The sequence below is a fragment of the Ranitomeya imitator genome, chromosome 1 (genome assembly GCF_032444005.1).
Source record: "Ranitomeya imitator isolate aRanImi1 chromosome 1, aRanImi1.pri, whole genome shotgun sequence".
Taxonomy (NCBI): Eukaryota; Metazoa; Chordata; class Amphibia; order Anura; family Dendrobatidae; genus Ranitomeya; species Ranitomeya imitator.
The window spans coordinates 917,901,061-917,915,631 of record NC_091282.1 but is presented as its reverse complement, the minus strand read 5'-3'; the positions used below and the strand labels follow the sequence as shown (position 1 = coordinate 917,915,631).

At 41.7% G+C, this 14,571-nt stretch overlaps 1 protein-coding gene across 1 annotated transcript in view; it reads right to left on the bottom strand.

Moving 5' to 3' along the window:
• The window catches only part of LOC138654965 (albumin-like), a 170,988-nt gene that overhangs the window by 45,674 nt on the left and 110,743 nt on the right, over nt 1-14,571 (bottom strand). Inside the window, exons 5-9 of the mRNA XM_069743536.1 lie at nt 5,762-5,967; nt 3,843-3,975; nt 3,397-3,497; nt 2,552-2,681; nt 1,163-1,377 (exon numbers count right to left, since the gene is read on the bottom strand). Coding sequence (XP_069599637.1) covers nt 1,163-1,377; nt 2,552-2,681; nt 3,397-3,497; nt 3,843-3,975; nt 5,762-5,967 — 785 coding nt within the window. The remainder of the gene's footprint in view (nt 1-1,162; nt 1,378-2,551; nt 2,682-3,396; nt 3,498-3,842; nt 3,976-5,761; nt 5,968-14,571) is intronic.

Sequence of the window (14,571 nt, the reverse complement as noted above, 5' to 3'; positions counted from 1 at the left end):
GCTCATTATTGAGTAGAAGCATCCTTTTGAGCTAATACAGCCATAGGTCTTTTTGGGAATGATGCAACAAGTTTTTCACACCAGGATTGGCACTGAGGAGATCAGAGGAGGTCAGGCCACCCTGCCATAAAGGCCCGACTGGTGGAGGGACTACAGTGATAGTTTACTTTGTGGAACTTTTTCCAACCTCCCTACTGCATCTCTGGAGCTCAGCCACACTGATCTTGGGGTTCTTCTTTACCTCTCTCCCCAATGCTCTTCTCCCACAATTGCTCAGTTTGGCTGGACGGCCAGGTCTAGGAAGACTTCTGGTGGTTCCAAACTTCTTTCATTTATGGATTATAGAGGCCATTGTGCTCTTAGGAACCTTGAGTACTGCAGAAATTTTGTTTTAACCTTGACCAGATCTGTGCCTTTCCTCTCTCTCTCCTTTCTCTGAGCTCCTTGGCCAGTTCCTTTGACCTCATGATCTCATTTGGTCTGACATGCACTGTGAGCTGTGAGGTATTATATAGACAGGTATGTGTCTTTCTAAATCAAGTCCTATCAGTTTAATTAAACACAGCTGGACTCCAATGAAGGAGTAGAACCATCTCACGGAGGATCACAAGGAAATGGACAGCATGGGACTTAAATATGAGTGTCTGAGCAAAGGCTCTGAATACTTATGACCATGTGATATTTCAGTTTTTCTTTTTTATTAAATTTGCAAAAAATTCTACATGTCTGTTTTTTCAGTCAAGATAGGGTGAAGAATGTACATTAATTTTTTTAAAAAATGAACTTTTTTGAATTTACCAAATGGCTGCAATGAAACAAAGAGTGAAAAATTTAAAGGCGTATAAATACTTTCCGTGCCTACTGCATAAGTCTGTAACCTACATTTTACTCTATTCATTGTCAAATATAGACCCAGTGTATGTGCATATATATAATGTATAGGAATATATATATATATATATATATATATATATACTGTGTGTATATATATATATATATATATATATATATATATATATATATATATAGCATTAGTAAATAAATCTCCTATGTTTTGTGGAGTTTCCACCATTACCCAATCTGAGTTTGCGTAACCAAAATAGAGATTGCTATTAGTATAGAATAGTATAAATATGTTACATCTGAATCTAAGTATATTTACTTTGCTAAGTAGACATCTTTTTCATCTGTATAATGTTTGCACACATCGTCGGCCTCTACAAACTCTTTCATTTCTTTAGGCAGATCAGCTGGGATGTCGTCGCTAGGCAAGGCAATCATGCAGGGTGTGCGCTCAAGTATACTCTTTTCACAACAAGCTTTCAAGTTGGGTGATATCTTTTCCTGATTGTCACAGATATGCTGAAAGTATTCCATCTGCCAGATAGAGACATAAAGGATTAGTCCTATGGCTGCACTTTACCCACTTACAGTGAAATCAGGTCTAGAAGAAGACATGTTCTGAAATGCTGTGCCCAGGATCTGCTCAAAGTTTACTAGTTTTATTAATGGGTGAGAAGAATAAGAGGCTTCAGGAGCGGCAAAATAACTTGGTAAGTCCGGCAAAAGATATTCCTTTCCATGTCTTTTTGAGTGGTTTGTCCTTCTGTTAGTGCTTAGGTGCTGTGATAGGACTCTTGCTATGGAGTCCCATGATTTATATGTACGTCAATGCATTATTAAAATAAAGAAAAATCAGGGATCATTATTATAAAGAGGCACATTGTACAATTGTTATCATTATAGGGAAAGCATAGGAGGCATTATTATTATTATTATACAAAAGCACAGGGGTTTTTGCATTATTGTAAGGAGGTTTGGGGTCATTATTATTAGAATGGGTAAAGGAGTATTATTATTATAAGGTGGTCCAGGGGGACATTATTTCTATAGGATGCTGTATAACTGTTAGGAGGCAAGGGAGCATTATTACTATGAGCAGTGAACATTGGCATAGAATGGGCACTGTTATTGTGTAGGACACAATAGGTGGGTTCTTCCACTATATAGGGCACAGGAGGGATATTATTACTGTCTAGATCACTGGTTATAGCTCTTCAAGGTTTGTGATGAGGTGGGTGATATAGCAAGGGTTCTGGAAAATCAGTAAGTCATGGATGTCTCTGTGTTACATTTTTTACTACTGTATATGCTGATCATACTTGATTATGACCTGGTGGTATTTTTTACTTTGCAATATTATAACTGTGATGTTATTATTATTAAGTCTTATACCAAGGTGTTATTGGAAATATTGGTCTTGTAGTAAATCTTGATTTTCTCCAGGCAGGGTAATACTAGTAATAAAGACCCCAATCTGGGATAGGTCAGGGAGCCGGCATGGGCCTGTGTGCTTTCAAATGCTAGGGCTGAATTTTAGTCCCAGTCTGTCCCTTCATACAGGCCTGTAATATGGACTTGTTGGAAATCAAGGTGTCGTCATATATTGTCTGTATACATGTCTAAGCCCTTATATACTATCCTACAAAACCTATCCATAATCTCAAAGTTTTTATCTTTTGCTGTAGCATTTGTGTCTTTCTTGTCTTACCTTCTCAGTCATACATTCGACCACATCATCCTTACAGCAGTCCTTACTCAAATGCACCGATTCAAGAGTGAGCTTATGTAAAACATCAAAAGAAGAGGCAGGGAATTTCTGAGCGTATTTAACAAGTTTTCTGAAGTAGAGAAATGCAAATTAGGAAATATTAACAGGTTATAGGTGTTTTCTCAAGATCGCAGATTTTCACCTATCTTCACAATGCATGATAAATGTTTGGTTGCTGAAGATTCCACCACTAGGACCTCCACCAACCATTAGAATAGGAGTTTCATGTTCCCCATTTGAATGAATAGGATATTGTGAAAACACCATGTGATTCTATTTAAGGATTATTTGGAAATATTTGAAGGAAGCAGGGGATGCATATGTGCACTGATACTCGAACTAGGAACATGGGAACCCCGTCCGCCTGGTTGATGTGAGTCCCAGTGATGTGACCCTCGTGTTAAGACACTAATCATCTAATCTGTTTATATGTAAGAAGTTTGTGATCTCTAAAAAGTTCCATATACTATTAAGTTATGCAAAGTTTGTTGTAGATGCAGTTCACATTTATGTCACCCCTGTAGTATTTTCTGGTTCTTCTGGGTACACTATATCACATTATGACAAATTATGAAAGAGCATATAATAAATAAGAGAAATTGCAGACTTTCGGGAGTGGCTAACTGGGAAAGTGCCTCTTTTTCCTAAGGCCTACTTGATCCCTTCCTGGCACTCAGCCCCTAGGTGCCCTACTAGCCCCCACTAGCTAAAGCCTTGAATTATGAATAAATAGCAATCAATAAAAAACAGTCAATCAATAATCCAGTAGATAGTCTGTGACTTACTTGGCATAGTACTCTCTCTCTGGTGGGAATGATTTAAGAATATGGCAAGTATGTTTCTGTTGATATTCTAAATAAAGTGTGGTTTTTTGAACATCAGTGAACTGGAAAATTGCAAAAACAAAATAATGAGAAAAAAATAGGAAACATATTACAAAGTCTTGTGAAATTTAAATGGGTTCTGGCATTTTGTGTTATCTCAAGCTACTTGATTCTTGATAGTCTATTTCCTGAACTGCAGGGAAGTGCTCCTGGACTAGTTTACTTAGAGCTTTCTACATCCACATTCCCCTTCCTCGGAGATCTCCATGTAAACAAACCAAAGAGCATGGAAAGAACTACACTGATGTATACAGAGCACAAAGGGTATACAGGGTCAGGTCCTTTCGGTAGATATGGTTGTGATTATAAATTAATACAATTTTACAGTAAAACGTTGCATACCATACCCTGGCATCGAAACATTTCTCCTTCTCTTCTTCTGCACAGCAGTCTTTCATAATAACGCTGTATTGTTCAGCAAGCCCCAGAACTGCCGGTGGGTAGAGAGATGGGTGTCTTTTAGCAACAGTATCAATGTAGCTGAAAGTAAACAAACCATATGGTTAAGATAGCCATCTACATCCTAGATAAAGCGCCATCCTCATCTTCTGAAAATTATGCAACTTTCTCTATTAGTTATTAATTAGTTTCAGGATCTCTGCTTGCTGCCAGCAGATATTAAACATGATGAGGACAGGTTTGGAGAATTGTTTCTGTTCATTGATAGGAAGCAGAGGTCTTAAAACTGTGGGGAACTGAAATATACAGTATATTGTAAAATTTCACAACTTTTTATAGCTAATTTATTTTCTGGCTAGATATAATTTCTCATGCAGATGTCCAAGAGGTAGCAATAGTGGGTGCAGATGCTTTAGTTGCACCCAGTCTCTTGGCAATATATGAAGCTGGAGTGCCCCCAGACGCAGGGCCGCGGGTTACTCGGTACCGGTCCTCTCTGTCTCGGTTCTAGGGCTGTCACGGTGGCTGGACCCGGTCCGTGACCCTGCTAAGGGGCGTCCAATGAAAGGTGATGCAAGTTTGTCAAGGTTTCGTGACGCCACCTGTGGTATTTGGTCAGGGTGACCGACGCTGCTTGGGGCCCACTGGGGTGGTGTTATGGCAGCTAGATGGTATACCTTCCCACAGGTGAAGTATATCCCCAGGGCTTCCCAGTAATGTAGGTGGTGATGATGTGAGGCGCGGTTAATAACGAGGACACAGGGTTCCAGTCTCTTTACCTTTTACTGAAGACTTCGGGATCCGCAATCCAGAGCACTGCTAACAGGGCTGACAGAGACCTGCCGGTCCGAAGGCACATCCAGAGTTCTCTTTGTAGGTGGAAATCAGTGCCTACCAACTAGCGCCTGTGTGTTGTAGTTCTTCCCTGCTGAGCATTCGGGATAGTCCTCACAACTTTCGTATTCGTTCTTTCTCTCTCTCTCCGTCTCCCAAGTTTATCTGGATAGGATGCACCCGTTTGACGGGAAGGCTCGGAGCTATTCTGGGACCCTAGAGACACCCCTCTCCACGCTTGCCCCCTATGCCTTCTTAGGTGATGTATGGTAGACAGCCAACCTATAATCAACTGTCCTGCCGCTGTTTGAAGTAATGCTTGGAGTCAGTTACTTCCTCGGCGTTCCGGCCACTGGCTATGCGCCTCAGTAGGATGTTGCCGATCTCGAGGCACGACTCCTACTGGCTCTCCTTTGTGCTGTGATCTCGTTTCTCACTTCTCCACAATATCCTTTGCTTCGTGTCCTTTCTTAGGATGCCGCCGCAAGGTAGTGCAGGCGCGGCTCCGTCACGTTCTGTACTTTCTGCTAGGTACCTGCCAGGAACCCACCCCTGACAGGTCCTCCCTGGAGCTCTCCCAGGCTGCTTTCTGTTCTAACTTCCTATCCAACCCCCAGTTTTACCAGTGTGAGGAGGGGCCTAATACATAGTGCCTTTTGCTCCCCCTGGTGGCCGGAGTGTGAAGTGTAATGTGTGACTGTGATACCTGGTCAGGTGAACTCCTTTAGTGAAATCAGACATAACATCACTCCCCTTAGTGACAGAGCGACATTAATGCAACAACCAGGACTCTGGGGCGCTGCAAAGCCACCTATATATGGGTTGGAGGGAGGTGTTTTGCAGACTTTGACTTACTGCTCCTAAGCTTCAAATTACACTTCTGGGCATAGATGTGCCATTATGAAACATGTTATGATAGATTTATATGGTGATATGAACGACTGCACCAATAGGTATACTACATATACACATTACACACAAATATCAAAAAGAAATAAGAAAATACATTTAAAAAATGAATGCAAACACCTACTAGTGGAAAGCTTCATGAGGGTCTTCTGTCTGTAGTTTACAAGCAGCAGCAGCATCTGGTTTCTTAAATGGCTCAATGTTGGTATCTCTATGGTCATGGAAACACTTCTCTCTTTCTGGGTCTTGCTTTCCACAGCAATCAGCTTTCCAGGGATAAGATTGCGTTTTGTCTGATCCTGTACATACTTTATCATAGAAAATTGTATTCTGCAAAAGCATGAAAGAAAATAAATCAGATGTGTCATTTGAAGAAGACAATGTGAAAAAACCTCCGAGGAATGCTTACAGGGGTTGTTCTACTGATAAAGTACATTTTAGTCAATGGATGTTGGAATAATAATAAGTTCCACAATTAGATGTATTAAAAAATGTTCCTGTGCTGAAATAATCTTATAAATGTGCCCCTGCTGTGTACTGTATAATGGCCGTGTCTGACCGTGCAGGGACATGGGCTGATCATACCACAGCTCCTGGGCAGAGGAGGAAGCAAAAGAGAGGATACAAACAGGACAACATGGGAGCACAGCGGATTCTTATTTTGTTAGATAAAACATTACTCTGCCTGTTTTAATCACAAGAGAGAGTGTTTCTTGCCATGTCTCCCTCACTTTGAGCTCATATAAACCAATTCCATGACAAGTGAGCTCAGCATAATCCGCAGCTCCTACCTCACTGATTTGATTTATGATGAGCTCAGGGGACTGGAGACATGGCTGAAACACTCGCTCCTGTGATAAAACAGGCAGAGTAATGTTTTACCTCACAGTAAGCAGCAGCTGCAAGCCATTCCTATGTCATCTGTATAATGGCTTATTCTTTATTCCCTGGTCAAAAGATGTATTATGTGAAGACCATGTCCCTGCATGGTCAGAAACATTCATTACACCATACATAGCAGGGGCACCTTTATAAGATCACAGGGGAAAAAAATAACATCCAATTGTGTAGCTTATTATTATTACAAGATCTATTAATTAAAATCATCAAAGAATTATGCAACAACAATGCCTTCTCGACGCTTCCAACAGGAATCAACACATCAGAAAAAGAGCAATAGGGAAGCTGTATGCCGTAAAAATATACAAATTTTATTGATTACATAGTTTAAAAGAACAATTTTATGTAGGTTGAAATTCAATTAGATGGGGGTAACAGTGCAAAAGAACGCAACCGTACAAGAAAAGAGTAAAGTAATATAGCCACAACATAAAAATGTCCAAAAGATATGTTGCAAAGAATCAAGTACTTAAAGTCAAGATTTATCTATGAGCAAGATTGCTTCAATGAGGAATGTCCCAAGAATGTGTAGATATGCATAAGCCCAAATGGGGTTTTAAAGTGCTAAGTGTGTAAGGCCCTAAAAGAATTAAGCCAGTTTTTACGAAGTATAAACTAATAGCATCAGCTATATTACTAAGAAAAAGTCAATGGTAATCCATGGATACTGTACAGTCATGGCCAAAAATTTTAAGAATGAGACAAATATGAATTTTTCCAAAGTCTACTGCTTCATTTTTTCTAATGACAATTTGCATATACTCCTGAATGTCAGAGTGATCAGCTTAACAGCAATTACTGTACTTGCAAAGTCAATATTTGCCCAGAAAATGAACTTTAACCGCCAAAACACATTTCAACATCATTGCAGTCCTGCCTTAAAAGGAGCAGCTAACATCGTTTTAGTGATTGATCCATTAACACAGGTGTGGGTGTTGATGAGGACAGGGCTGGCGATCAATCAGTCATGATTAAGTAAGAATGACATCACTGGACACTTTAAAAGGAGGCTGGTGCATGGTATCATTGTTTCTCTTCAGTTAACCATGGTTATCTCTAAAGAAACAAGTGCAGCCATCATTACACTGCACAAAAATGGCCTAACAGGGAAGAGTATCACAGCTACAAAGATTGCACCTCAGTCAACAATCTATCACATCATCAAGAACTTCAAGGAGAGAGCTTCCATTGTTGTCAAAAAGGCTCCAGGGCGCCCAAGAAAGACCAGCAAGCGCCAGGACCGTATCTTAAAACTGTTTCAGCTGCGGGATCGGACTACCAGCAGTGCCGAGCTTGCTCAGGAATGGCAGCAGGCTGGTGTGAGTGCTTCTGCACGCACTGTGAGGTGGAGACGCTTTGAGCAAGGCCTGGTTTCAAGGAGGGCAGCAAAGAAGCTACTTCTCTCCAGAAAAAACATCAGGGACAGACTGATATTCTGCAAAAGGTACAGGGAGTGGACTGCTGAGGACTGGGGCAAAGTCATTCTCTCTGATGAATCCCCTTTTCGATTGTTTGGGACATCTGGAAAACAGCTTATTCGGAGAAGAAGAGGTGAGCGCTACCACCAGTCTTGTCTCATGCCAACTGTAAAGCATCCTGAAACCATTCATGTGTGGGGTTGCTTCTCAGCCAAGGGAATCGGCTCACTCACAGTCTTGCCTAAAAACACAGCCATGAATAAAGAATAGTACCAGAATGTCCTCCAAGGGCAACTTCTCCCAACCATCCAAGAGCAGTTTGGCGCCCAACAATGCCTTTTCCAGCATGATGGAGCACCTTGCCATAAAGCAAAGGTGATAATTAAATGGCTCATGGAACAAAACATAGAGATTTTGGGTCCATGGCCTGGAAACTCCCCAGATCTTAATCCCATTGAGAACTTGTGGTCAATCATCATGAGACGGGTGGACAAACAAAAAACAACAAATTCTGGCAAAATGCAAGCATTGATTATGCAAGAATGGACTGCTATAAGTCAGGATTTGGTCCAGAAGTTGATTGAGAGCATGCCAGGGAGAATTGCAGAGGTCTTGAAGAAGAAGGGTCAACACTGCAAATATTGACTTGCTGCATTAACTCATTCTAACTGTCAATATAACCTATTGGTACTCATAATATGATTGCAATTATATTTCTGTATGTGATATAAACATCAGACAAACACTAATAAAAACCAGAGGGCAGCAGATCATGTAAAAATATAATTTTGGTGTCATTCTCAAAAATTTTGGCCATGACTGTACCTTGGATGGCGCTAACACCCCGATGCGTATTTCGCGTTAGCTTTTTCAAGCTGTTTTTTTTTTACACACCTCCCCTCGAAAAGCTAACGCAAAATGCGCGTCAGGGTGTCAGCGCCATCCAAGGTACAGTACCCATGGATTACCATTGACTTTTTCTTAGTAATATAGCTGATGCTGTTAGTTTATACTTCGTAAAAACTGGCTTAATTCTTTTAGGGCCTTACACACTTAGCACTTTAACCCCTTCATGACCCAGCCTATTTTGACCTTAATGACCTGGCCGTTTTTTGCAAATCTGACCAGTGTCCCTTTATGAGGTAATAATTCAGGAACGCTTCAATGGATCCTAGCGGTTCTGAGATTGTTTTTTCGTGACATATTGGGCTTCATGTTAGTGGTAAATTTAAGTCTATAAATTCTGCATTTATTTGTGATAAAAACGGAAATTTAGCGAAAATTTTGAAAATTTCGCAATTTTCACAATTTGAATTTTTATTCTGTTAAACCAGAGCATTATGTGACACAAAATAGGTAATAAATAACATTACCCACATGTCTACTTTACATCAGCACAATTTTGGAAACACAATTTTTTTTTGCTAGGAAGTTATAAGGGTTAAAATTTGACCAGCGATTTCTCATTTTTACAACGAAATTTACAAAACCATTTTTTTAGGGACCACCTCACATTTGAAGTCACTTTGAGAGGTCTATATGGCTGAAAGTACCCAAAAGTGACACCATTCTAAAAACTGCACCCCTCAAGGTACTCAAAACCACATTCAAGAAGTTTATTAACCCTTCAGGTGCTTCACAGCAGCAGAAGCAACATGGAAGGAAAAAATTAACATTTAACTTTTTAGTCACAAAAATTATCTTTTAGCAACAATTTTTTTATTTTCCCAATGGTAAAAGGAGAAACTGAACCACGAAAGTTGTTGTCCGATTTGTTCTGAGTACGCTGATACCTCATATGTGGGGGTAAACCACTGTTTGGGCGCACGGCAGGGCTTGGAAGAGATTTGACTTTTTGAATGAAAAATTGGCTCCACTCTTTAGCGGACACCATGTCGCGTTTGGAGAGCCCCCGTGTGCCTAAACATTGGAGCTTCCCCACAAGTGACCCCGTTTTTGAAACTAGATGCCTCAAGGAACTTATCTAGATGCATAGTGAGCACTTTAAACCGCCAGGTGTTTCACGAATTAATCCGTAAAAATGAAAAAGTACTTTTTTTCACAAAAAAATTATTTTAGCCTCAATTTTTTCATTTTCACACGGGCATCAGGATAAATTGGATCCTAAAATTTGTTGGGCAATTTCTCCTGAGTACACCGATACCTCACATGTGGTGGTAAACCACTGTTTGGGCACATGGTAAGGCTTGGAAGGGAAGGAGCGGACACCATGTCGCGTTTGGAGAGCCCCTGTGTGCCTTAACATTGGGCAATAGGATAAAATGGATCCTAAAATTTGTTGGGCAATTTCTCCCGAGTACGCCGATACCTCATATGTGGGGGTAAACCACTGTTTGGGCACACGGCAAGGCTCGGAAGGGAAGGAGCGCCATTTGACTTTTTGAATGAAAAATTGGCTCCACTCTTTAGCGGACACCATGTCGCGATTGGAGAGCCCCTGTGTGCCTAAACATTGGAGCTCCCCCACAAGTGACCCCATTTTGGAAATTAGACGCCCCAAGGAACTTATCTAGATGGATAGTGAACACTTTAAACCCCCAGGTGCTTCACAAATTGATCCGAAAAAATGAAAAAGTACTTTCTTTTCACAAAAAACTTATTTTAGCCTCAATTTTTTCATTTTCACATGGGCAACAGGATAGAATGGATCCTAAAATTTGTTGGGCAATTTTTCCTGAGTGCACCGATACTTCACATGTGGGGGTAAACCACTGTTTGGGCACACGGCAGGGCTCGGAAGGGAAGGAGCGTCATTTGACTTTTTGAATGAAAAATTATCTTCATCGTTAGCGGACACCATGTCGCGTTTGGAGAGCCCCTGTGTGCCTAAACATTGGAGCTCCCCCACAAGTGACCGCATTTTGGAAATTAGACCCCCCAAGGAACTTATCTAGATGCATAGTGAGCAAACCCTCAGGTGCTTCACAAAATTGATCCGTAAAAATGAAAAAGTACTTTTTTTTCACAAAAAATTTCTTTTAGCCTCAATTTTTTCATTTCTACATGGGCAATAGGATAAAATTGATCCTAAAATTTGTTGGGCAATTTCTCCCGAGTACGCCGATACCTCATATGTGGGGGTAAACCACTGTTTGGGCACACGGCAAGGCTCGGAAGGAAAGGCGCGCCATTTGACTTTTTGTCCAATCGTCACCATGTCATGTTTGGAGAGCCCCTGGGTGCCTAAACATTGGAGCTCCCCCACAAGTGACCCCATTTTGGAAACTAGACCCCCCAAGGAACTTATCTAGATGCATATTGAGCACTTTAAAACCCCAGGTGCTTCACAGAAGTTTATAATGCAGAGCCATGAAAATAAAAAATAATTTTTCTTTCCTCAAAAATGATTTTTTAGCCCGGATTTTCCTATTTTCCCAAGGGTAACAGGAAAAATTGGACCCCAAATGTTGTTGTCCCGTTTGTCCTGAGCACGCTGATACCCCATTTGTGGGGGTAAAACACTGTTTGGGCACACGGCAGGGCTCGGAAGGGAAGGCACGCCATTTGGCTTTTTAAATGGAAAATTAGCTCCAATCATTAGCGGACACCATGTCGCGTTTGGAGAGCCCCTGTGTGCCTAAACATTGCAGCTCCCCCACAATTGACCCCATTTTAGAAACTAGACCCCCAATGGAACTTATGTAGATGTGTGGTGAGCACTTTGAACCCCCAAGTGCTTCACAGAAGTTTATAACGCAGAGCCATGAAAATAAAAAATAATTTTTCTTTTCTCAAAAATGATATTTTAGCCTGCAATTTTTTATTTTCCCAAGGGTAACAGGAGAAATTTGACCCCAAAAGTTGTTGTACAGTTTCTCCTGAGTACGCTGATACCCCATATGTGGGGGTAAACCACTGTTTGGGCACACGTCGGGGTTCGGAAGGGAAGTAGTGACGTTTTGAAATGCAGACTTTGATGGAATGCTCTGCGGGCAACACGTTGCGTTTGCAGAGCCCCTGATGTGGCTAAACAGTATAAACCCCGGAGAAGTGACCCCATTTTGGAAACTAGACCCCCAAAGGAACTTATCTAGATGTGTGTTGAGCACTTTGAACCCCCAAGTGCTTCACAGAAGTTTATAACGCAGAGCCGTGAAAATAATAAATATGTTTTCTTTCCTCAAAAATAATATTTTAGCCCAGAATTTTTTATTTTCCCAAGGGTAACAGGAAAAATTTGACCCCAAAAGTTGTTGTCCAGTTTCTCCTGAGTATGCTGATACCCCATATGTGGGGGTAAACCACTGTTTGAGCACACGTCGGGGTTCGAAAGGGAAGTAGTGACGTTTTGAAATGCAGACTTTGATGAAATGCTCTGCGGGCGTCACGTTGCGTTTGCAGAGCCCCTGATGGGCCTAAACAGTAGAAACTCCCCACAAGTGACCCCATTTTGGAAACTAGACCCCCAAAGGAACTTATCTAGATGTGTGGTGAGTACTTTGAACCCCCAAGTGCTTCACAGAAGTTTATAACGCAGAGCCATGAAAATAATATATGTTTTCTTTCCTCAAAAATAATTTTTTAGCTCAGAATTTTTTAATTTTCCCAAGGGTAACAGGAGAAATTTGACCCAAAGAATTGTTGTCCAGTTTCTCCTGAGTACGCTGATACCCCATATGTGGGGGTAAACCACTGTTTGGGCACATGCCGGGGCTCGGAAGTGACGTAGTGATGTTTTGAAATGCAGACTTTGATGGAATGCTCTGCGGGCAACACGTTGCTTTTGCAGAGCCCCTGATGTGGCTAAACAGTAAAAAAAAAACAGAAGTGACCCCATTTTGGAAACTAGACCCCCAAAGGAACTTATCTAGATGTGTGTTGAGCACTTTGAACCCCTAAGTGCTTCACAGAAGTTTATAACGCAGAGCCGTTAAAATAATAAATACGTTTTCTTTCCTCAAAAATAATATTTTAGCCCAGAATTTTTTATTTTCCCAAGGGTAACAGGAGAAATTTGACAGCAAAAGTTGTTTTCCAGTTTCTCCTGAGTATGCTGATACCCCATATGTGGGGTAAACCACTGTTTGGGCAAATGCCGGGGCTCAGAAGTGAAGTAGTGACGTTTTGAAATGCAGACTTTGTTGGAATGCTCTGCGGGCATCATGTTGCGTTTGCAGAACCCCTGATGTGCCTAAACAGTAGAAACTCCCCAGAAGTGACCCCATTTTGAAAACTAGACCCCCAAAGTAACTTATCTAGATGTGTGGTGAGCACTTTGAACCCCCAAGTCCTTCACAGAAGTGTATAACGTAGAGCTGTGAAAATAAAAAATCATTTTTCTTACCTCAAAAATAATTTTTTAGCCCACAATTTTTTTATTTTCCCAAGGGTTACAGGAGAAGTTGGACCCCAAAAGTTGTTGTCCAGTTTCTCCTGAGTACGGTAGTACCCCATATGTGGGGGTAAACCACTGTTTGGGCACACGTCGGGGCTCGGAAGGGAGAGAGCACCATTTGACTTTTTCAATGCAAGATTGGCTGGAATCAATGGTGGCGCCATGTCGCGTTTGGAGACCCCCTGATGTGCCTAAACAGTGGAAACCCCTCAATTCTAACTCCAACACTAACCCCAACACCCCCCTAACCCTTATCCCAACCCTAACCCCAACCCTAACCCCAACACACCCCTAACCCTAGTCTTAACCCTAATTCCAACCCTAACTCTAATTCCAACCCTAACCCTAAGGCTATGTGCCCATGTTGCGGATTTGTGTGGGGATTTTTCCGCACCGTTTTTGAAAAATCTGCAGGTAAAATGCACTGCGCTTTACCTGCGGATTTACCGCGGATTTCCAGTGTTTTTTGTGTGGATTTCACCTGCGGATTCCTATTATGGAGCAGGTGTAAAACGCTGCGGAATCCGCACAAAGAATTGACATGCTGCGGAAAATACAACGCAGCGTTTCCGCGCTGTACTTTCCGCACCATGGGCAGAGCGGATTTGGTTTTCCATAGGTTTATGTGGTACTGTAAACGTAATGGAAAACTGCTACGAATCCGAAGCGACCAATCCGCTACGGATCCGCAGCCAAATCCGCACCGTGTGCACATAGCCTAATTATAACCCTAATTCCAACTCTAGCCCTAATTATAACCCTAACCTTAATTGTAACCCTAACCCTAACTCTAATTCTAACCCTAGCCCTAAGTGCAACCCTAGCCCTAAGTGCAACCCTAAGTGCAACCCTATCTCTAAGTGCAACCCTAACCCTAAGTGCAACCCTAAGTGCAACCCTAACCCTAAGTGCAATCCTAGCCCTAAGTGCAACCCTAGCTCTAAGTGCAACCCTAGCTCTAAGTGCAACCCTAGCCCTAAGTGCAACCCTAGCCCTAAGTGCAACCCTAGCCCTAAGTGCAACCCTAACCCTAAGTGCAACCCTAAGTGCAACCCTAACCCTAAGTGCAATCCTAGCCCTAAGTGCAATCCTAGCCTTAAGTGCAACCCTAGCCCTAAGTGCAACCCTAGCCCTAAGTGCAACCCTAACCCTAAGTGCAACCCTAACCCTAAGTGCAACCCTAACCCTAGGTGCAACCCTAAGTGCAACCCTAACCTTAAGTGCAACCCTAAGTGCAACCCAATTCCTAAGTGCAACCCT